The sequence below is a fragment of the Podarcis muralis genome, chromosome 10, assembly GCF_964188315.1.
Source record: "Podarcis muralis chromosome 10, rPodMur119.hap1.1, whole genome shotgun sequence".
Lineage (NCBI taxonomy): Eukaryota > Metazoa > Chordata > Lepidosauria > Squamata > Lacertidae > Podarcis > Podarcis muralis.
Genome location: NC_135664.1, coordinates 25,494,684 through 25,519,502, shown reverse-complemented (window position 1 = coordinate 25,519,502; position 24,819 = coordinate 25,494,684). Strand labels below are relative to the sequence as shown.

The 24,819-nt window shown below is 40.5% G+C and overlaps 2 protein-coding genes across 4 annotated transcripts in view; one reads left to right on the top strand and one right to left on the bottom strand.

Annotated features, from left to right (window-relative positions):
• Nucleotides 1-24,819, bottom strand: part of IMMP2L (inner mitochondrial membrane peptidase subunit 2) — a 489,148-nt gene that overhangs the window by 283,366 nt on the left and 180,963 nt on the right. The window contains exon 4 of one of the 2 annotated variants that reach the window (XM_077934640.1): nucleotides 6,012-6,123. The exons of the other annotated variant lie outside the window; for it this stretch is intronic. Within the exon in view, the coding sequence (XP_077790766.1) occupies nucleotides 6,027-6,123 (97 nt within the window). The 3' untranslated portion in view covers nucleotides 6,012-6,026. Of the gene's footprint in view, nucleotides 1-6,011; nucleotides 6,124-24,819 lie in introns of those variants that run through there. 2 annotated transcript variants of the gene reach the window in all.
• The window catches only part of LRRN3 (leucine rich repeat neuronal 3), a 43,138-nt gene that overhangs the window by 8,905 nt on the left and 9,414 nt on the right, over nucleotides 1-24,819 (top strand). The gene's annotated exons all lie outside the window — the stretch shown is intronic.

The window sequence follows — 24,819 nt, the reverse complement described above, 5'->3', positions numbered from 1 at the left end:
AACAACAACAGACCTTCCAGCTGTTCCTATTTTAGCAGGATAGTCCTAGATTTACAGAAGCCACCCCAGTTTCTGATTTGAGCCTGGAATGTCCCACTTTTCCTTAGGACATCCCTATTTTCATCAGAGAAATGCTGGAGGGCATGGAGTTATCTGACCCCTGAACCATCTGAAGGCAACCCTCAATATGAAAGTATTTAATGTTTAGTGTTTTATTATGCTTTTATCTATTATGTTTGATGTTAGAAACTGCCCAGAGTTGCTAGGGCAACCCAGATGGGTAGGGTATATTAGTTATAGTTACAGTTATAGTTAGTTAGTTATAGTTATAGTTACAGTAATAATAATGGAATAGGACATCCCTATTTTCATTGATGAAATGTTGGAGGGCATGCAACAACAGTTTAACAGAAAAAGAAGCACTCTCACTCGGACTACAAAGTCTTACTCGGACTTTGTAGTCAAAGACACAAAATGTAGGATTAAAAAAAAAAAAAATAAGAGGAGGCAAGTACTGTTAGTAAGCCCTCTGGTACATACAGAATCAACCCAGGAAAAGCACTGTTTGTGGGTTTATGGTTTCTGCAAAGCTCAGGCAATGTGACTCAGACAACCTCACTGTTATGGAGGAAAGGGATCATTTAGCTGTTTCTCAACCATGACTTTTCCTTCGCCTTGGCCCACCAAACCAGCCTAACACCCCCAAGCAATGTCCTATTGGCACAGTTTGTTTTGTTCAGAGAACAGCCAGACAATTAAGAGGGTTCTGGCAGTCATTTGTATCTTCATCCTACTTACCCATCGTCTAATCTAGCCTTGAGTAGGAACAAGGTGTGGAAGCGTACAGAGCAACCCCTCGTTATAGCGACTGGGAGTAGGATAGGTTGGCAATATGTCAAAAATTCCCATAAAGCCACAAACCAAGGGGCTTGGCCTGACATAGTGCTTGGGCTATATCTGACCTTAAGACTCGGCCCCCATCTTGAATGCCAAGCTTAGGTGGAATTCATTATGAAGAAGAGCATAGTTTTTCAATAATAAATAACCCTGGGAAGCTGCCAACCCTCCAGGACTGCTTGAAAAATTAACCACTGGCTTATGGAGCCACTACCCTGGACCTTGAGAACCATTGAGAACATTGTTAAGATACAGAAGAGAGAAGAGAAGGAAAGAAGAAGAAAGGAGGAGTGATTCAATTACTGTGGTGACACATGTTCGTATGATGTAACTAAAGAAAAAAGTCATTTCAATACACATACATTGCTACATGGCGATCCTGAACAAAATTGACTTTACAGTTAGTCCCACTTATTTCAATCAAATTGGCATTGAAACAGGCATGCTGATGACTGCAGCCTATATCTGCCTTCAGGTATTGATTTGAACCACTAGGGCTTAGCTCTGGAGCTTGTTTTAAACACTAAAAGCCAAGTCCTGGGGTACTTGAGGCAATTGTGAAAACAGAGGTCACTGGAGCACATGCAGAGTGTTTTGGCTCTACAGAAACATTGTAGCCAGCTCACATTTGTAAGATACAATGGTACCTTACAGATTGAAATGTGCTTCAGGTTACAGACGCTTCAGGTTACACTCCGCTAACCCAGAAACAGTACCTCTGGTTAAGAACCTTGCTTCAGGATGTGAACAGAAATCGCGCGGCAGTGGCGCAGTGGCAGCGGGAGACCCCATTAGCTAAAGTGGTACCTCAGGTTAAGAACAGTTTCAGGTTAAGAACGGACCTCCAGATCGAATTGAGTTCTTAACCCGAGGTACCACTGTATTAATGGTATGGGGTACTAGGACAAAGGACATTATTCTATGGCAGGCTCAAACCTCAGCACCTCTCATTTAAAAGTGCAAACAAATTAAGACGAATGATTTCAGCCCTGTGATTAGTCTTTTAAAGGTTAGACATTTCAGTCTAATAGGATGTTTACCTGGATACAAAGCTATGAGAGAGGGAGGGAGGCAAGTAGGCAGGTAAAGTTCATTCTACCATGGTAATTGTATATAAGCTAGCCCAATATCCAATACATCAAACATTATTCAGTCAATTTTTACTCAGAAGCAAGTCCTATTGTGTTCCATGGGGTTTACTCCAAGGAAAGTGTGCCTAAGTACTGAGCTGCACAGTGCAGGAGTTTAGGACAAAAAGCATTTGTCTCATAGGTTCTATAAAGGCAGGAAGGCAATTGTAGCAGTTGCCTTCTGGGATCAGGCAAAGATAAACCACTTGATCTATATAAGGGAAGATCTGAAGTCCCAGTTCCTGTCCGCGAGAAAACTAGAACAATTTCTGAAACCTTCTAAAGCTTTCTTGATGTTCATAAAGCCTTGCCTCTTCTCCATAGCCAAGCTAACTGGGGGCAAAAAGATTTAAGTCCTATACATAAGACTTTTTAGAATACTATGTAAAACTCTCCTCAGGCAAATATGTCACAGAAAGTACTGCACTGTATTTTTTCCAGCCTAGCATGCACATATCTTAAAATGACTCTTTTAAACAGTACTCACCTTTTGACATAAGAAACAGGACCCACTTCCCCTCCTTCATCTGCTCATTGATTAAAAGGTACATTCAGGAATCAGGAACCATGTCTATAATTATTATTATTTTTCTGTCTTACTCTAACGGTTTTACACCTGCAAATAGGAAGGCAGAGTGACTGAACTAATATAAAGATGTTCAAATACCACATTCTAAAATGCAATATTATATCATGGTATATCATGGTATGAGAGTCAACATGATACAGTGGTTAGAGTCTTTGGACACCCAGGTTCAGATACACATTGAAATGTGAAACTCCCTGGAGCAGCTTTGACCAGGCGCACTCTCTCTGCCTAACCCTACTTAGCAGGGTTGTTGTGAGGATGTAGTTGGGGGAGCCCTGTATATCACAATGTGCTCCTTAGGAAAAGACTGGGATAAAAAATTGATGGATCAATATGTAGAATAAGATGGGAAGGAGATCTGGGGTGGCCCATTCCACTCTCACAATGGAACAGGATTTGTAGTTGCTTTCTATTATGGCACCAACTCAGTTTGGAATCCTTAACAATAAATATCCCTGCTTTCATTTATTTTATTGATTTCTCTTTCCACGTTAGCAACATTTTGATACGGTTCCGTGAAGAACTTTGTTATCGGGGAAATTTTATACTGCAAACAAATGCAACAACAAAATAATTAAAATGCAATTCTCAGTAGCACGTCAAAAGCATCCTACCTAATTTTCAGAGTGCCCTGCGAATTGCTGTCATTTGATTCAACACCACCTTCAGTTAGCAATGGCATCACTCCCTTTGATTCTACTGCATGCAACAGGGCCCTTATTGGTCTTTATATTACATTTCTTGCTGGGAAGCTCATCACTTTGGCTTGACCCAATTTCGGCTTGCTGGATTGAAGCATAAGGACTGCTTCAGAGCTGTGGTTTACCCAATAGCTATCCATCAACCAAGCACAGTGGATAGGAACCCATGGGGAAACAAATAAAGTCCCTGAAGGTGGGGGGGTGGTGGATTTCACGAGTGTTTCCTAGTAATGAACTAGGAAGGAAGGAAGGGAGGGAGGGAGGGAGGGAGGGAGGGAGGGAGGGAGGGAGGGAGGGAGGAAGGAAGGAAGGAAGGAAGGAAGGAAGGAAGGAAGGAAGGAAGGAAACATTGAAATCAGCTGCCTAGGAAAACCACAAAGTATTTCTCTGAAGGTTTTAAATCCCTGGGATATCAGATAGCATGTCCCAGGATTGTGAAAAGCTGGTTAATCCAGTGGTTCTGTTCTATCGTACATTTTTTGTGTCACCTTTTTATTTTCTATCCTGAGTTGGTCTTGAAAGCTCATGATCCTTCACTAACACCACAGAAACCACAGGGACATTTCTCCTTTTGAAGCACACTATTCTGAAAAGTCTTTAGAAACAGAAATCTTTAAAGTGGGGATGGAGAACCTGTGGCCATCCATTTATTTTATTTTATTTTTTAATTTCTACCACACTCTTAATCATAGATCATTGGGGTATTTGAATCCTAGCCTGATCCAAGGTGTGTCACAGCAGGAGCACTACCACCATGCAAATATAGAGTAAAAGTTTAAGAAATGTGCCCCTAAATGCATGTTTGGGTTAAATGTGGGTTCAGGGAACCGAAAAGGTTGAAAATATCTATGGTAGTTGACAATTCCAGAGTGGATAACAATAAAATGTAAATGAAAACATCAACATCAATAGCATACAGTAAGGCAGAACAAAATGTTATTGGATTTTAACTGCCATCTGTCCCCACCAGCCCAGGTAACTGTCAGGAATTATGGGAATTCTTGTCCAATAGGGTCACAGGTTCCGCATCCCAGTTTTTAAATGATACGCTCTTATTCTTACAGGCTCACAACCCTGCAGAATGTAACAGGGTGTTCAGTTCCCTACCCCTGGTTTTAAAATGAGCAATATCAGAAAATTCTACCTCTTCCCATACAGAAAAGTGGCAGGTACAAAGGTTAAATTCATATGGGCTTTTCCTCTATGTTTTTCTTTACTTGGGGATTTTCACCTGCTCATATTCTTCTCCATAAGTTAAGCTCAAGGAAGCTATTCGTATCTGACCTGCACCTGCGTTGGTATAAAGTCAATATTTCCACGCAGCCATGCTGTGGGCAAGGAATGAGAAAGCCATGCTCACTGGAAATGCCACAGCCTCACACTCAGGTGAACATATGCTTGGTACTTTAATGGGCAACGCATGGGTCAACATGATCTCACATATGGGTAAAATCTCGTTCCTTCTCTGGTATTGCTCACAAAACCAGTTCGGCATAGAAATAATGTTTGTTGACTAAATCTGGATAATCATTGTTGCATGACTGTTCTGCTATGATCATAATTTGCAACTCACAGTACATTTTTGGTGCCACCACAAAGCTGTAGTTGTCTGCTTGGGGGTAATAAACGTGGGCTCTGAAGCACAGTATGACTCCAGGACTAGCAATGCCCAGCTGAAGACTCTTAATCTCAGTGTTGGGGGGTTGAGGCCTGTGTATTATTATTGCATTGCAGGGTGCTAGGCTAGATGACCCTCCATCTCTACAAGTCTGTGATTCTGTGAAAATATAAGATCTGCAGCAGTAGTTTTGTACTGCTAGAAGCTGTTAGAACACAGCAAAGGGATTGGCTCCATTCCCTTTGTCATTCCTGCTTCAACCAATCTTTTGTAAAGACAAAGCTGGGAGATTGGCGCAAAGGCATGATGATTTTTTATGCAGCGGAACTAAACTTGGAACTGAAACAAAATTCTAAAGCAGAAACCTGCCCTGAGTCTGTACTTGAATCTCTACTCAGCCCCCATCTACTCTGTCCTCAGCTGCCCCTCCAATTCTCTTGTAAAACAGAAACAGGATTTCATATAAAATGTCTCAATCTTCAAATCACCAGGAAATGGCATTCCAAGATGCAAAGCTCTACAGGATTTGAGCAATCATCTGGTAATCAGTTTCTGGATAATTGGGTGTTGATTAAGTGGGACTGTACTAAGTATCCACCCACTGTTGTGAGAAAATAACTGTGCAAAAAGTCAGCAAATGGAAGAACCTACTGTTAGAAAAAAAAAGTATTCCTCTCAATGAAGGAGAGTTAGCTTCCTTAATATTTAATAACCTGCTAGACATGGGAATAAATCACGAGGAATTAAACACATATTTCATAATAACTACATAGGAAACCAGGAATGCACTATCTGTATTGGTAGAACTTTCATACGGTAGAATAGAAATTGAATTGTGATAGTATAAAGCCTTTACCAAATGATCTGATTTAATCTACTTTTGTTCAAATGGCTAATTTGCTAGACTACCTAGCTATTCTGTGTGCCCTTCTTTGGCAAGAATTTTTCTGATCCTACAAAGGCTGACTTCTCTCAGGCTCTGGGTTCATGTTTCACTGCAAGCTTTCATCCTAAGTAGTCCTTATAGTACGGGCATGTCCAGCTTCCAAGAGGCAGCCTTCTACTCCCACTATAAATAGACTGGCAGTGATCTACCTTGGCCCAATGTACCTGAAGGAGCATCTCCACCCCCATCGTTCTGCCCAGACATGGAGGTCCAGCGACGAGGGCCTTCTGGTGGTTCCCTCACTGAAAGAAGCCAAGTTACAGGGAATCAGGCAGAGGGCCTTCTTGGTAGTGGCACCCGCCCTGTGGAACATCCTCCCACCAGATGTCAAAGAGAAAAACAACTACCAGACTTTTAGAAGACATCTGAAGGCAGCCCTGTTTAGGGAAGCTTTTACTGTTTGACAGACTATCATATTTTAATATTTTGTTGGACGCCACTCAGAGTGGCTGTGGAAACCCAGCCAGATGGGCAAGGTATAATTATTATTATTATTATTATTATTATTATTATTATTATTATTATTATTATTATTTATCTGATTGGACATCCCTGTATAGTAAATCCAAAGCTCTGTCCCATCTGCTGGAATGGAAATGCACAAGAATCCTTTCCATTTGCCTTGAAAGGGGCTCCATCCTTTCAGCACGCTTAACGAGAGGGTGTGCAAAACACTCACTTGAAGTAGCTGCTGCTACCTCTGCTAACATCACCTCTTTTCCTGATCAGCCCACAAATATTTCCCAAGGAAGAAAAAGGTAAGGCAGCAATGGCAGTACCGCAGGCTGGGACCTCATGTTCCTTGTGGGAAACACACAGTATTTGTGTCCATTTCTGCCAGGGACAGCCTCTATCACTGCTGCGTCCCTTTTTGCTGCCCTGGCTAATATTTGTGGGTCCTGAGGTAGGTAGGGAAAGAAAGAAAGGGAGTGGTGATGGCCCTATCTGTGACTACTGCTAAGTGATGATGCAAAGGAGCCTGACAGAAGGTAAAATAGGAACGTTACTGCCACTGTGCCCTTTCATAAAGTAAGAGAAATTATGGTAGGGTTGCTAATGCCTGTCCTGCTGATTCCTAGTAGGCTGGCAAGATTCAAGAGGCAGACCAGTGAGAAAGGGCAGATCTTAGAACTGCTTTGCATTATGATATTAGAACAGGGGGATTCCGTACTGCAAAGGCATTCACTTTGCTGGCTCATCACTATGCTGGCCTCTGCTTCTCTATTTGCTGCATTTGTGCTTTTTGATAAAGCACTCAATAAATTGATGCTGCTATGGGCTTTAGGGTGGGTGGATCTGGTAGAGAATCCTGCCAACTGAAATGGAATCTTTGTGCCAAGTAGGTTTCTCAACTGGAGTTACTACCAATATGGAGATTCGTCCAGATTCATTATCAACTAAAAAGATAATTAAGAGAATGCAAGGAGCCCAGCTTGGAGGAATGGAACTGCATAAAGGAGCTAAAAACAAAAAGGCATAAACTAAGATTAATGCCAGTGAAATAATAGATTGGAAGCAGTTTTCCATTTGCCAAAACATGGTCAAACCTTCCTAGAAAAACACCCTCAATATCTTGCTGTGGAGATGAGTGCAGGTTGGGACTTATGAGAGGAATATCTAAACATGGTCACCACCTCCCAGCCTATATGTCCAAGAGGGAGGAAATAGTTGCAATCTGATATAGAAGGCTCAGGATTCAAGTTCAAACACAAGATTTCTGAAGCACACTTTAGAATATACTTCTTAATTGTATTTCAGTTCAACAATTACTTTGATAAAATACGTTTTGTTAAGTGCAAATGGCTTTAGATACCTATTAAAGATAAAGGAAAAGGGACCCCTGACCGCTTGGACTGTGGCCCTCATCTCGCTTTATTGGCCAAAGGAGCCGGAGTACAGCTTCCGGGTCATGTGGCCAGCATGACTAAGCCACTTCTGGTGAACCAGAGCAGCGCATGGAAACACCGTTTACCTTCCCGCCGGAGCGGTACCTATTTATCTACTTACACTTTGACGTGTTTTCGAACTGCTAGGTTGGCAGGAGCAGGGACCGAGCAATGGGAGCTCACCCTGTCGTGGGAATTTGAACCGCCGACCTTCTGATCTGCAAGCCCTAGGCTCTGTGGTTTACACCACAGTGCCACCCATATCCTAGATACCTATTAGGTCCATAAATTACCATATAGCATATATTCAACACAAAAAACAGCAACAATGTGTTGTTGACAAGGGACAGCTGGGCATATAAAGGGCCTCATTACCTTCAGTAGCTTAGAGCCTAATCAAACCTAAATCTGGCCCTGGACAAGAGTGAGGAGAAACAGCAGAATCCTTCAAATGCTGGGCACTATCCCTCTAGGTAGTTGTTTGGATTTGGCCCAGAGAGAAAGGCAGGGAACATCACTGAAAAAGACAGGGTACCACAAAACCTGGAGCTAGAACTGTTTAGATGAGTGTCCAGTATTAATTACACTGTGTAAGTTGTAATGATCAATAAAGTTAGGCCATATCTGTGGCGCTATTATAACAGCTTGGGAGTGGCTGGGGAATAAATAAATAAATAAATATTATTAATTTGTTAAGGGTGCTGAAAGTTGTTAAAGGTAAAGGTACCCCTGCCCGTACGGGCCAGTCTTGTCAGACTCTAGGGTTGTGCGCTCATCTCACTCTAGAGGCCGGGAGCCAGCGCTGTCCGCAGATACTTCCGGGTCATGTGGCCAGTGTGACGAAGCTACTCTGGGGAGCCAGAGCCGCACACAGAAACGCCGTTTACCTTCCTGCTAGTAAGCGGTCCCTATTTATATACTTGCACCCGGGGGTGCTTTCGAACTGCTAGGTTGGCAGGCGCTGGGACTGAGCAGCAGGAGCGCACCCTGCCGCGGGGATTCGAACCGCCGACCATGCGATCGGCAAGTCCTAGGCACTGAAGTTTTACCCACAGCGCCACCCGCGTCTCCTAAAGTTGTTAGGAGACTCCTATTAGCCTCACAGAGTAACAACTCCCAAAGTTTCCTGGGAAGAGAGATTGATTGTTAAATCACTCTGGTGACAGTACCTCTGAGAAGGGAATAAGGGATCTCTTAACAACTCTCAGTATCCTTAACATGAAACTTCCCAGAATTCTTTGAGGGAAGCTATGACTGTTAAAGAGGTATAATAGTGCTTTAAATGTATGGTTCGGATGTGGCCTTAGGAAACAGCAAGAAAACGAAATCCTTTGTAATGAAACCTATCTTGGTGTCTTCTCATCTTTCGTCTTTAACTGGCTTTCATTTGTATAGGAGCATTAAGTATTTCCCACAGAAACATACCACTCCATAATAATATGTTAAATTGTTTTTTTTCCTTTTACTCAGTGAGGGACAGCATGCAGACAAGAAGTAAAGATTAAGTAAAAACAATTTAAAAAATGAAACTCCTCTACTGTATAGTAATTACAATAATTAAAAGTGACAGCATAAATCCCAGCTTGAGCCATGATTTTTTTTCCTTCTTGGAAACACCAACCAAGACAGGCATTCATTCAAGTAAAATATATTTCAGTCATTTTGAGTAAATGTTAATACCTCTCTCTGTGTTAATTGCACTTCCTATATAGACTGGAGAGAAAAATGTCTTTGATACGCCCATGATCCAGCAGACTGTCCTCAAGAAAATGTTCTAGCATAGTTCCACATGTTTTTTCACTGGAGTAAGTTCAGTCAGTCTTCCTACATTCACCCTTCTATTTTACATTAACTCAGTCCTGGTTCCTTTCATAAACTAATACAACAGTCTTACACAACACAAAAGGAACATAAGATGCTGTAGGGCACAGCCAGATGGGAGAATTCCCACATGCCCTGTTCCACATTTGAGGCCAAAATAGGAAGCAGCACCAGGGAAAAGAAAGTGACCTGGTTCACACAATCAAATCCTGGTTGAAGAAGCCAAGATATGCACAAGCTCCTTGCACCTTTTCCACAAACCAGAAAGCCACAGTTAACCATAGTTTCCTGTTACAAGTGAATTTGGAACTATGATTATTGCCTTCCACACAGGCCAACATCAAACCATGGCTTCATATTCTGGATTGTTTGGAAGCTACAGTTAACCACAGTCAACTATTAACCACAATTTCCTAGTATGCATATAGGTAAAGGGTATAGGGACTCCTGACCATTAGGTCCAGTCATGGCCGACTCTGGGGTTGTGGCGCTCATCTCACTTTATTGGCTGAGGGAGCCGGCGTACAGCTTCTGGGTCATGTGGCCAGCATGACTAAGCCACTTCTGGCGAACCAGAGCAGTGCACGGAAACGCCGTTTACCTTCCCGCCAGAGTGGTACCTATTTATCTACTTGCACTTTGACATGCTTTCGAACTGCTAGGTTGGCAGGACCAGGGACCGAGTAATGGGAGCTCAGCCCATCGCGGGGATTTGAACCGCCGACCTTCAGATCGGCAAGCCCTAGGCTCTGTGGTTTAACCCACAGTGCCACCCGCATATAATATATGCATATAATGGTATGCATATAATGGTAGGCTATAATTAACTGTGGCTTCCTGGCACTGAGTTCATGGCAAATGAATGAAAAATATGGTTATATCAAGCTAATATAGGTAGGTTGTGTGCTTTAAGCATTTATATGCGAGGATCCTGACTTAAATTGGAATATTGGACTAGGATACTTTTGCCTATATGGCTGAAACCTGGAGCAGTCTACCAAAAGGCAAGTTCTTCTGTATACATGTATGAGCTCTGTGGACTGCAACTCTTATTTCTACTGAACTCCGCAAGTCCATAGCCACTCCTCCTCCTCCTCCTCAATATTATAGATTGGATCCAGACTCAATTTGTCACACTAGAGTTCTTTTAAAATTAGCGAGACAAGTTTGTGATGACCCACTTAAGCTCTTTGATACCCTGCTGTGGGTCAAACACGGGAGCTACACTTTTCACAGTTTTTCTCTAAAGTTCAAATATTTTTCTTTAGCGGAAGTCGTTCTTTAGCAGACACATAGATTCCTTCAGAACTGAATGCAAGCAAAATGTGTCAATTAGGCACATTTTGTGGATAATGGGCAGTTACCTTTTCAAAAAAGTATCAGGATGCAAACATGTCTGAGATCTTTAGTCTCTGACCTGGACACCCAGGTTCCAAATGTTAAATACATGAACACTGACTATAACTATTAATTGCATTAAGAAGGGAAAGGAGTCTGCATAAGCTCAACAAGCAGTCAAAAGAATAAAGAGCTCCAGACGATGCAAGTTATGAGAGATTCAGTGTATGAGGCCTAAAACTGGACTCTGGAAGGGACTCAGATAATTAAAACTTGGGCTGGTTCTAGATCTACTCTAGACTGATACATGAAAGTGACCCCCCCCCCAACACTCTGAAGCATATTATCATCCTATAAAACAGATTTTTTCCTACCACATTATGTCCACTTAGTCTAGGAATCAACAGTTTCTGAAGAGTGTACTAGCAGAAGAGCCCCTTTAGTAGGAGATAAATGCTCCCAGGGCAATCTGAGCAAGGAATCACCAAAGTTTAGCTCCAGAGCCTGATTTTGGTATTGTGAAAACATAAAAGAAAAGTAAATGACCTTTCCCTCTCCACTGCGCAATCACACCTAATTTCTTCATATGTGAGATTAAAGAACTTTCCAAATCAAACATTGTAACTTTGGGTTGAGCTAGTGTGGTGTAGTGGTTAAGAGTGGTAGACTCGTAATCTGGTGAACTGGGTTCGTGTCTCCGCTCCTCCACATGCAACTGCTGGGTGACCTTGGGCCAGTCACACTTCTTTGAAATCTCTCAGCCTCACTCACCTCACAGGGTGTTTGTTGTGGGGGAGGAAGGAAAAGGAGAATGTTAACCGCTTTGAGACTCCTTCGAGTAGTGATAAAGCGGGTTATCAAATCCAAACTCGTCCTCCTCCTCATCATCATCTTTTTCTTCTACTTGCTGTAAACTTCCATGCAGAAAAGTAGTTTTGCTTATAGAATAATAGCTTTCTTCCTTCTTGAAAATACTGGAGGACATATCATTTCTTCCTCTTCTTGCATGTATCCAAACTATGGGGCTTTGGTCTGATCATGATCACTACACCTCTTCAAGAACGGAAGGAGATTTTTGATTGTCTCCTTTTTGATTCATCTAAGTGCCACGGTGTCTTCTTTTCCAAGTTTCCCATCTGGCATATCTATCCATCTTTGGTCTCACTGTGTTCCCTTCTTTGTCATCTGTCATGCTTCTGTTCTGTACACAGCTCTGAAATTCGAGCTGTAAAGATCAGATCCCCCCTTCTCCTACTGTAAGAGTGAGGTGTGAACAGATGGACAAGCTTCTGTTGCCTTCTGGATATGCTTGGAAAAGGACAAGGGCTGAGAAGCAGAGAAATCTGGCAGCTTCTCACTGCTCCTGCCAACATAACAACATGGAAGCACCATCTCTGACAAAACACCATTGGTGGACATTTAGACAGAAAAACATCCATGTCAAAAATATCGGCAGCAATTTGCATAGTCATTCCAACAGGAACACTCACACCAACCAGCTACCTCTATTTTCTTGACTCGTCTCATGTTTCTTGTAAAGACAGAAATGGCCATTCAATTGATGAGCTATATCTCATGACAATACGCAAGGATGGATGGTTTCCAAAACAAATGACAGACACTGAATACTTAATAATCAAAGCATGCATCAGCATCAGCATCATACACAAACCCTTTAAACACCAAGCCAGAAGAGAGAAGCACTGTTTTAGATATAAACATTGCATTGTCATAGTGGATCACCTTCAGAAGTAGATGATTAAATTATTATTCTAGTATTTAATTCAATCAGACTGAAGAAATAAGAGTGCAGCCCATACAAATAGCATGTTTGTACTCCCCTGGGCTACAATACAGAACAATCAGTTCAAAAATAATTGGGGGAATTTGTGCTGTGTTTAGAAAAGAATTCATTTCATTCTTTCATTCAACAATTCCATGAAGAATCATTTGCTTAATGGCATTTCTAATACGCTATATATTTATTCAAACTACTACTTAGTGTATGAGGAAGGAAAACAATTACCATGGATGTGCATCCTAATAAAATATAACCAAAGGTAAGCTAGTATATCATTTGTCGATTTTGCAAATTGCACTTAAAGCATCCTTTTGTTCCATACTTATTCAACTAGTTAAAATGCATTGTATCACTGCTAAATCAAATCTTTAAAAATGCATTTGGGAGATATTAAGAAAATGAAATATGCACCCATATCTTTTTTAATATTTTAGAATTAAGAATGTTTTAAGGTCTTTTAAATGCTATCTGATCACCCATAAAGTATAGGTTTGTACCAGTTCCTGCAACTCAGCAGCTTGTGGTACAGACATTAGCAACTGATAATGCTTATCGCCATGCCTTGAAAAAGACACATGCTGATTCTGAATGGGCAAAGCATACAGAGTCAAAGCAGAACAACAGATTCTGCCTGCAGGAGACTGCTGTGCTCTTCCTCCAGAGCTTACCATCCAGGCAATTCTGCTATATACATGTACACATACTCTTGAGAACCATACTCCTCATTACAGAGAAACAGAGGAAGACCAATGATTCATCGAACTCAGTACTTCTATCACTGACCAGCAGTGTTCCCAGGTTTCAAGCAGAAGTCTTTCCCAGAAGGATATACAATACTTTCCCATGGATTGGACCTGGGCTGTTTTGCATGGAAACCATGTGTTCTGCTACAGAGCTACTGCCATCTTTTTTTCTATGCTATGGGATGTTCAACAAAATAAAGAAGACCGGCTTGTAAGACTGCATTGATCTCCACGTGGACCCTTAGCTCCATGGAGCTTTGGACTGTGTTCACATTCTGTGAAAAGATCAATGGCACATTAAGCACTTAAACAATTTAGGAATGATACATTTCCTGCACCAAAGGCTGTCAATCAGTGTTGACAAGGGGAGAAAGCGAAGATTAGCAGATAAGATGCAGTACAGTCATACATTAATGGTGGACAAGTTAAGGTGACACTAGGGTAGTTCAAGAAAGCAAATACTATTGGAAGGGATTTGGAGGACAGTAAGACAGTAATAAAATGATGTTTTATTCTGTAGATCCAACTCAGAAAATGCTCTCCACATTCATTCACAGAAATACAATTATTGGAGTAACCCATCATTAGCCTCTATATTAGTTCTGACCAGCTGGCAGAAATGGCAGAAGGTTGTTATTGCAGGGGCAAAATTGTAGCACAATTTCAGACATAAACATAGCAATTCCTATGCATCACCCACTGCCTTTATGTGCTGGCACAGCAGGTTGCAGGATCAGGTCATTAAATATTCTCTCTCTAATTCTGAAACCATTATCTAATAAAACTGTTAACAGTAGTAAAAGTCAAGACGAAGCTTATTTTCAGTTGAAAATACCTTTCATTATAAATGTTTGCTGTAGTCTCAAACTTTTATTCCCTTTTACTAAAAAAGGGGGGGGGCTGAAAATTACTTTGTATTGCATATAACATTTAAAAGGCATTTTATAATTAATTTTCCCAAACAAATATTTTTAAGATAGGATTGTTTCAAAGGTAAGTGAAAACTACATGCAAGAATAACAAGGACTTTGTATTTATGGTCTTTCAAGGGACCAAAAAACCCCCAACACATTTTAATTGGTGGAAGTAGTAAAATAATAATCCTGATTATGAGTTTCTAGAAATGCCATTCTAGCTCTGATTAAATGTCACAGGCATAGACTTGTTATTTAAAAACCAGTGAGGCATAATTTGATAGCTATAATGAAACTTCCCAAAGATTTGTCTCTGAAACACTGTTCTCTGCACATCAAAGAGCCTTCGTGGCATAAAGCTCCATCATGTTACTTCTACAATTTGCAGGAGAGGAGGGGGAGGGAATGGGCCAAATTGTTCACTTAAATCGGTATAATGGGAATGTGGAATGACTAAATCCATGCAGACTTTTGCATGAATTGGAGCGGGGTAGATCACACACCCCATCGTGCATCTCAATTGACATTTAACTTATCTGACCACTGGATCACCAAGTTCAAAATTCATTTGGGCATTTATTTTATTATTATATATTTTAGAAATTTATGCCCTGCTACTGCAAATAAGGTGGGATGCGGGTGGCGCTGTGGTCTAGGGCTTGCTGATCGGAAGGTCAGCAGTTTGAATCCCTGCGACGGGGTGAGCTCCCGTTGTTCGATCCCAGCTCCTGCCCACCTAGCAGTTCGAAAGCACGTCAAGTGCAAGTATATAAATAGGTACAGCTCTGGCAGGAAGGTAAACAGTGTTTCTGTGCGCTGCTCTGATTTCATAGAATCATAGAATCATAGAGTTGGAATAGACCACAAGGGCCATCGAGTCCAACCCTCTGCCAAGCAGGAAACACCATTTGCCAGAAGCGGCTTAGTCATGCTGGCCACATGACCCGGAAGCTGTACACTGGCTCCCTCAGCCAGTAAAGCGAGATGAGCGCCGCAACCCCAGAGTCGTCCGCGACTAGACCTAATGGTCAGGGATACCTTTACTGCAAATACAGAGGCTCACCCATTTGTGGGGGCAAACTACCACCTGGTATATTGACTGCCAGTCTGCTCCCAGGCCAAGATCAGTGTTTGGGCATTAACATCTAAGTTCCTAAAAGGCTCAGAACCAGATTACTTGAGAGACTGCTTTATCCCATTTATACCCAATAGATCACTGCACTCTGCAGGACAGTTTCACCTTAAAGTTCCCAAAAGAGCATGTCCATTCCACAGTAACTTGGAGCAGGGCTTTCAGTGTGGCTGCCCCGGTTCTGTGGAACAACATTTCTGTTGAGATATGACACAGGAACCTGCTATTTGTACTTGCCAGAAATAGCCAAACACAGTTCTGTTTCAGAAAGCTTTTTCAGCTGGGTAAAAATATCACTATTTGGTGGTTTACTCTGTATAGCTTTTCAATCTATCACCAGTTCTTCTTCGTAGCTTTTAAGAAACTTTAAAGTTGTGTTCGTGGTATGTTTCTGAATCACCTTGAGACTCATGTGGAATGCGATTCATAAATTGATTAAATAAATAATAGAACTTGTCCCATTGAAGACTCCAATCTGCATTAACCACTAAAGGCTCCTGGGAACAAACAGGAAGTCTGCACTAGGCATAGGCTAGAAGGCAAACCTACGTTTTGTGACTATGCAATGTAGCAAACAGCTATCAGTTTTCAGTATTCAGGTGCAAGCAGCTGCATAGAAGCAGGATGGACTAAAGATACAGAACAGAGTGGGTGGTGATTGTTCTTTTACCTCTGCAGTGTGGAGTGGGATAAGCTTGCAGACACCCCATTCAAGCCTTTGCCGTTTAAGACCTTGATTAGATTCTAAGTGCTGACTTAACTGCAAACTGATTCATTTAACTTTGGTAGCTATCGCCCACACAATCTATTCTCCCCTAGATGTAACAGTGCTGGCGGTGTTGCTATTCCCATTAGTTCCATCACAGCACATTGAAGATACAAATGTTCGAAAGAGGCAATTTGGCGTACAAGAATCAACAAGTAATAATGAATTATTCCAATCATTATTTATCTCCCCCCCCCCATCATTTCTGCAAAATGATGTTGTCAAGAATGCCAGTAACAAATAATTATCTGTCTTTTCACATGGAGGGGGTTACCTATTGGTGACCGGCAAAGAAGGCCTACAGCCAAAGTGATTGTGAGACTCACACACAGAGTGAAATAAAGTGTATGTGTGTGTTTCTGGAAGAAGAGAGAGAGAGAAATTTAACCCATTAATTTATGTAGAGTAGTTTGGAATATAGTTGTACTATGATACTCCAGATGAGTTTAAACTTATTCAATGAAATGTGTTGCTCATGTAAAATTTGTAGCAATGTGCATAAACATATTTAATAAATGAAATGCATTAAAAATGACGCTCACCACCATAAGTGGTGATAAGTAACTGTGCATCAGTGGGCAGCCTGGGCACTGGTTCTAGAACGTTGATTAATGGGAAGGTATTCTTATGTGTTTTGGACTCTGTAAATGTAGGATTGCTTTAATAGCAATAGCAGTGATTTTTTTACTCAGGAAATTGGTTCTTTTAAAATAAAAAAACACAACCATAATACCAGTTTTGTAGAGTCAAGGGGGAGTTTTAGACATGTGTTTTCAGGACAAACTACTTCTGAAGTTTCTAAAGTGAGTTGTGATATGGTTTAGTGGTCTGCTCATCAAAGAAAAAGTCCTACCCGGCACATAGGAAGTCCTTGGGCTCAACCAATGCATCTCTTTCAGTTTGCAATACTATACTAAGTGTATCAATCGGCACAATAAGTATGTAAAGCTACATATGTGCCTAGAGTTGAGCACTGACTGCATGTATTTAACAGATAAATCTATGGCAATCTGGTTAACAGACCAGGGCTAATTATTTCATTTCTAGACAAAGTTATGAAACCTGTTGGTTTTTAAAGTACATACAGAAAAACAAATGGATATCGTAGGGTTGTTCAACAGTGGAACGGTCTCCCTTGGGAGGCTGTGGACTCTCCCTCCTTGGAGGTTTTTAAAGCAGGGCAGTTGGGGGCCCTGGACTTCAGTGATTCCGATCTTACTTCCAGGGCCATTTCCAGAAAGTAGCCATGAGATGAATGTGGGCCAATGAAAGGAACCAGAATCCTGAAATGGCAGGGGTGTCATGTCCAGGAAGTTAGAGAGTACTATTTGCTGCTCTGCCTTAGAAAGCAAAGTGTCTTTGGCTAGCCTTGTACGCCATCTTTAATACTGTAATCCAGGGATGGCTAACTCACAGCTCAAACCCCACAAACATGTACAGTGGTACCTCAGGTAAAGAACTTAATTCGTTCCAGAGGTCCGTACTTAACCTGAAACTGTTCTTAACCTGAGGTACCACTTTAGCTAATGGGGCCTCCCGCTGTCGCCGCGCAATTTCTGTTCTCATCTTGAAGCAAAGTTCTTAACCTGAGGTACTATTTCTGGGTTAGTGGAGACTGTAATATGAAGTGTCTCTAACCTGAAGCGTCTGTAACCCAAGGTACCACTGTACTTTCATTTCCTCCTGCGAACCTACATTGTCTTTAGAAACAACAGCAAAAAATTGGGGAGTCAGCCACAGCATTGGTGGGGATGTGATTTGCCCCATCCCTGGTCATCATACTGAACTTTTGATGAGCGGAGAGGAGGCAAAAACAACATGCATTCCTCTGTTTACTTGCATGGAGCAGCTGAGGAGGAGAATTGTGTGCATGCGTGTGTCTACCTGCATGTGTCAAGTATATGAGAAGGGGACTTCTGCCAATATTTATTGCTAGCAGCAGAAAGTTGCCCCCCCCCCAAGCTCACCTCTCCTACTATAATCTGTCAGACTGTGTTCTGTATTTTATCGGGTGTATCATTGTATCATTACTACTACCAATGGTTCTTCCAAGGATGGAGAGGTGGGGAATCTTAAAAGAAAAGTAGGTTATGTTTTGCAATGTATCTGCTTTCAGAAAAATGAGATCAACTCTCAATGCTAGAGTAAGCGAAAGGAGCTTCCATTCCCTTAGTAGGTTAACTATGTCCATCAAATAATATTTGAAGGGCAATACACATGTCTGAAAACACAGAGTAAATAGGTATCTTAGGACCTCAGCCAATCACTTTACCTGCTGCTGTGGTTTACTATGTGCTTTCAAACAACACCATTTATATACTGCATAAAGTACAGTGTGAACAAAATGGTGATCTGTCTTAGCTGTGAACAAAACAAAACAAAAGTTTTGTCCTGTAGGTTAGAGATATTGAACAGTTTAGGTATATTTAAATAATCATGCCCAGATGACAGCTTCAGGTTTGGAAATATAATTTGTTTTGCCAATCATGTACAAAGAATAAACTAAACATGCAATGTTATTAATGAAGTGCTCAGCTGAGCAAAAGCTATAATTAAAAATAAATACAAATCATTTTTCCCTGTAATTAGATATGGCTATATCTCTACAAGCTGCTAATTTATGAGCATGCAAAAATACCCCACTCCAGCTAATATAAAACACTGCAGAGACCAGAACCTCAATTTTCAAGCTTTTACATAAAGCATTTTAATGATTAATATCCGCTTTGCCAATTATCACTTGTCAGTTCTAGTGTCCCACAACTGCCTTTGCAACTATACAGATGTCTTAAGTAAATGTAAAAACACTCATTTATGCTTATTGCTCCACAGTGAATCCATTGTATTATCCCTCCTAGACCAAGATATCTTTCAAAATTATTTTAGTAATTATAAAATAAGTGCATCTTTTATGGATGTTTCCCCAAAGATTTAGAAGGGTCTTGGCAAGACTAAGAACAGTTAACTTTCTTTTCAGCAAACCTTTGTTGATACAGTGACTGGAATATCCCAAATAATAAACTCTACAAATCGATAATCATAGTTATTTTCTCTTCTGCATTTGTCTTGTTTTTGTTTTAACCTGCATCTAGTGGTGTCGGTGCATATTATTTCTAAGACTGCAAATCTACCATATACATATGGGGGGGAATGTTGTCCCAAAAGAATATCAGCTTGCCAAACTGTTTCTAAACACAGCACAGAGACAAGGCCATGGAACAGATAAGCAACAATGCCCAGTAGATAAGAGTTTGGGATTGTATCTGGATAAGCAGAATTCCAAACTTAGATTCATTGGAGATCTTGCACAAATGGTACTTAATTTCTGTAGAAACTGTTTCTGAGGAAACCAATGGAAGATATATGATAAATTTTGTAATATATTTATTTAAGCTATTTACTGCATTTATATCCCACCTTTATTCCAAGGAGATCACGACAGCATACATAACTCTCCCCCCTCCCCCAATACATTTCACCCTCACAACAACCCTATGAAATAGGTTAGACTGAGAGACCTTGACTGGGCTAAGTCATCCAGAGTGTTTCATCACTAGGCAGGGATTTCAGTCTAAGTCTCCTTTGTCTTAGCCCACCTGTCTAACCTAGTGTTTCCCCAACTTGGGTCTCCAGCTTCTTTTGGACTACAACTCCCATCATCCTTAGCTAACGGGACCAGTGGTCAGGGATGATGGGAATTGTAGCCCCAAAGCAGCTGGAGACCCAAGTTGGGGAAATGCTGGTCTAACCACTATACCTTGCTGATTCTCCTGCATGTGTTGCAGCTTGCATGCTGCGTGGAACAAGCTTTGTGCATGTCTAAAAATAACTTATGCTGTTACAAGCCACCTCAATCTCTGCACAGCAGTGAACGAGATTCCAGGTGTATTTGCCCACCACCAAGGTCTGTGTTTCTTTGAGGGAAATTAGGCACAATGGAAACTAGTGCACATCAGCAGCATCCCAAAACACTCAAGTTTAGCCTATGGCAGCATCACCAACACCCTTTTTTTACTCTGCAGCCTAACTTGGTCTCCAGGGCACATACAAGCATAGTTCCTTCTCTGCTTCCTAGTACCATCTCTGCTGTTCCTAAAAGCTGCCTTTATTCATTTGCATTCTAATACCCAGTTCTTTGAATATTTTAATAATAATAATAATAATAATAATAATAATAATAATAATAATAACAACAACAACAATAATAGTAGTAGTAGTAGTAGTAATAATAATAATTTATTACTTGTACTCCACACATCTGACAGGGTTGCCCGAGCCACTCTGGGTGGCTTCCAACAGAATAGAAAACACTTGTTGACTGACTAGGATTAAAGGCTGGTACATACTTAGGAAGTTTAACTAGCTTAATTAACTATTCACTAATTCTTGATGCTCAGAAGCAGGTCCACACACATATGCCAATACACATGGATCTTGGTTACATTCGCAAGGTCTGATACGCAGTCTTTACACATAAATGCTAATTAAACACCTCAAACCTGTTACATTACCCCCCCTTCTAATATTATACACTGAGACTGCCTTATAACATACAAGTTCTAATTAAATCCTAATATTTACCTAAACATTTAGCACCATGGATCTATTACATTATATTTTCCCTTTTTTCCAGTCAGGCATTAATTAACTGTGAATGTCCATGTTCGCTAAGTGTCAAAATGCAACAATCACCTAATCAGGTGACAGCAAAAACTGCAAAAAAAAAAAAAAAATTAGCAGGGGCAATTAGAATAAGATCTGTTATTTGATTATTGATGTAAACCTCCAGAATGTATTTTGTATAGTTACGTTTTTACCTCTATCTTCAGTTAATTTTATGTTATTTTATTGCTATGGCTAGTGGCTGATGCAAATAAAGATTCTTCTGATTCTGATTCTGTAACAATCACCAGATTTTGGACATTCACAGTAACATATAAATCAAGAATGAATTATGTGGTGTGAAAATATTAGGGGAAAACATAGGAAGCTGCCTTATACTGGTCCGTATTATAGACCAGTATAGTCTACATTGACTGACACTGATATTCTACATTACACACAGACTGGATCTACACTCTCTAAAAAAAACTATAAAAAAAACTTCTAAGAAAGAAAACGTTATATAGCTCTCAATGCAATTTTCAATTGACTGCTGTACAGTGCACCCTGGTGTCACATTTTTATAACACATTTATAATGTTATAACCAGTATAGCTTAGTCCACAGAAACCATTCATGCATTTCAAAGGGTTATTTCTTAATTCAGATATTTACTTGAAACTTCCAGAACTTGACATCAGTGGAATTCAGATTCAGCACTGTACTCTATCAACTCTAAGGAGAATCCCTTTTCATCAGGGAAAAAATCAACAATCTCCCGCACTGAATCAATTGAACAGGCATGTCCTTCATAGGTGTGGAGCACTTCAGAAGCGTAGCTATCATGTTGATCTATACATGAAGTTATTCAATACAGGACTATTTCTGAATCAATGTATATTTCATACACAAAACATACATTACTGCTGATAGGAAAACAACAACTGAGTATCTGGGATTTGAAGCCAGCCAAACATTAAGAATACTGCCAATATAAATAGCACTCTAAATGAGAGCAATCATATACATGCAATTCAGGCAAATGATTAACTGAGATGAATGAAATGAATGAATGGGTTAGAGCAGCTCTGCATATCTCCCACTGGATTCTTTGCTACCTCTGGCACAATGGCAACACACTCCAAAATTGCTACTGTACATATCTCTGTCTCTTCTATTACCTCTCCAAGCAATATTGTTAAAGAGTGGTTGCAGTAACAGATCTATTCAAAGATCAACAAAAGCAGGCAATTCTGCTCAAATAACCCAATGCATTTTGAGTCACAGATGGTTCTTCACCAGGGGAATCTATAATTAAGAGATAAATAACCCTTAGCGCGTGTGTGTGTGCGCACACACACACACACATTTCCAGCATCTGAAATACCACCATCTAAAAAAATATGAAGATAAATCAGACTGGCTTGATGACAAACACAGGGTGAAATGGAGCCAAAAACAACTGTGTAACTGTTAGCTGAGGTTATCAAAGGCAAAATTACAAGACTTTATTTTTAAAAAGTAGGAAAGGATGCTGATGGCTTAGAAATCAAAAGGTGTTGATGGAAAATGCATGGTTACTACAGTTCTGTCAGGGGTTTTTTAAATAAATAAATAAATGGAAACAAGCATCCAATTAGGACCAGACAGTTAATATACAAAACAGTGTACAGAACTGAGTATGGTTATATTCTTCTTTAAAATCAAAAACAAAAAACCCCGCAAAGCTAAGAACTAAAAATTCCTATAGTACTCTCTAACCTATTTTTAGAAGAAGGATAGTCTCAAATGTCCTTAGGTATAATAGGCTTCTTGTGACATAAGAACTTTCCAGAATGTTTGCCTCTAACGGCCCAAAGACTGAGAGTTTATCCTGTCTTAGTTCCATACAAAACATTTTAAGCCTTTGGCTTTCCCTCAGGCAACATCTAGCCCAGAGAGCTGAAGGGGGGAAATTAGGACTGCGATACTGGCTCAAAAAGTGAAGTATTGTAATTATTCTCTTACTGTAAACTGTTTCAAGTACAAGCAAAGTCAAGAGAAAGGAGTATTAAATACAGCCCAATTACTTTAAACAGGTAGAATCATGCCCCCATCCCATTGTACAAGGATCAATCCAGTTTGCTTAATTGACCTTGAACCTCAGTGTCAGTTCTTCTCTCCATAAATATAAGACTCTGGAAATGTAAATATAGCAACTTCAGAAGTGATAAGCACAATATTCAGAATGAGGCGTTAGAGACAGAATAATTATGGATAGTATATACTTCCCCAAAATACAAACCCCCACCATAACATTCCTACAATACAGTATATGCTTCCGAAAGGGGTTTAGGGTAGCCCTCTCTATCAGATAATGTAGAGGTTTTGGACCCAGAGAAGCATTCAAAAATACAACCCTATGCCTGCAATCTGAAGTGGCACCGTTCAAAATGCTTCCACCTCATTTGACAAAGAAAGGCTCTCGGGAGCACAAAGATTATAATGAATGTGTGGGAAAGTGAGGCCATCAATCCTCTTTTCCTAGTGCTACCATTTCTTTTCTCTCACGGATTACAGTTTTCCTACAATGAGATTATCAACGTAAAGACAAACCAACCCATAATATATGATGAAGCTGTGAGTGAGACTGTCCACCGTCCAGACTAAGAGGGTCAACTTGAGGGTGGCGCTTCCCTTGAGGGAGGAGCACATTAAATAAATGGTAATACGATACTTGGCAGGGAAGGGATAACAGGGGGTTATCGGCACTGTCTTGAGCTGGGATGAAGCCTTCCCTCTGTCTCAAGGGAATTTAATAAAAGAGAACAGCTGATTCAAAGAATCACTGCACTGATAACAAAAAAGAAGCTGTTCATGCAGAAGTCCTCCTATACTGCAATTAAGGATGGAAGACCTGAACTGCCGTGTTACTTGCCCATAATATTCCGCTCCTTCCTACAAATAATAAAATTCGTGTCTAGGCTGCTGTATCAAAATACTCATTTACTACTATTAAACCCCTTTAATCTGATAGTGTCAGCACTCATGATACTCTTCCCTTCATTCTGCATTTATACTCCCCTTTTTGTTCTTATGTGCTTGCCTCACTCACATAGAGCTGGTTTGCACGTCATCCTAAGCCTATCTATGACTTAGTGAACATGTACAAGTGTGAGAGTTCCTACAAAGGAGATTTCGACAACTACAGGCCTCCCCCCAACTTCTAGCATGTCATCCAAACTTTGGGTTCTAGGTTTCTGTTGGTTTGTCTCCAGAAAAAGCATGCGCTGTAAACTCATGCTGTTTCAAAAGGTTCACATATAGTACTTTCTCAGGATTTATTGGCATAAATAACCTCCTTGTTTTTCTGAGTCATCTGCAGATCAGAATCCCCTTCTCACATTATAAGGATGCTAACTATGATTTAAATGTACTGGGGAAACTACACATCATCAGTCCAGAACAGAATATACTTCCTAAACTAATGTGACTGAATATTTGGTTTTGCTCTTCATTCCCAATACTGGTTGTTGTTTTCCTTCAGATTTCTCTCTCTAGTCCAGGCAGGTAATCAACACCCTTCTTCCCTTTTTTTATTTGATAGTAACCTATGGCAATTCTTACAGAAAAGCTTAAGTAACATAAATTACGGAATGCCTTTTTTTAGCTGAGTTTTCTTTGAGAGGCGGCTGTGTAAATACAGCTGTGTTTGGGGACTCCTCACTACCTCTAAATGGGCCAATGTGAGATGAACTGCTTTTCTCATTAGCAGCAGGGGATGTTACATTCAGACTGCAACGTTTTTTAAATAAAGCTTTCTGACACTAAACGGAGTGGGTGGGAAGAGTTTTCTAGTGCCTTATGATTGCATTCCTTTCTGCCCAATCTAACTGGTTCTTAGCTCCAAAGATTAAAAACAATGTCCTCTTTTTATCCATCCCAGCTCAAATAAG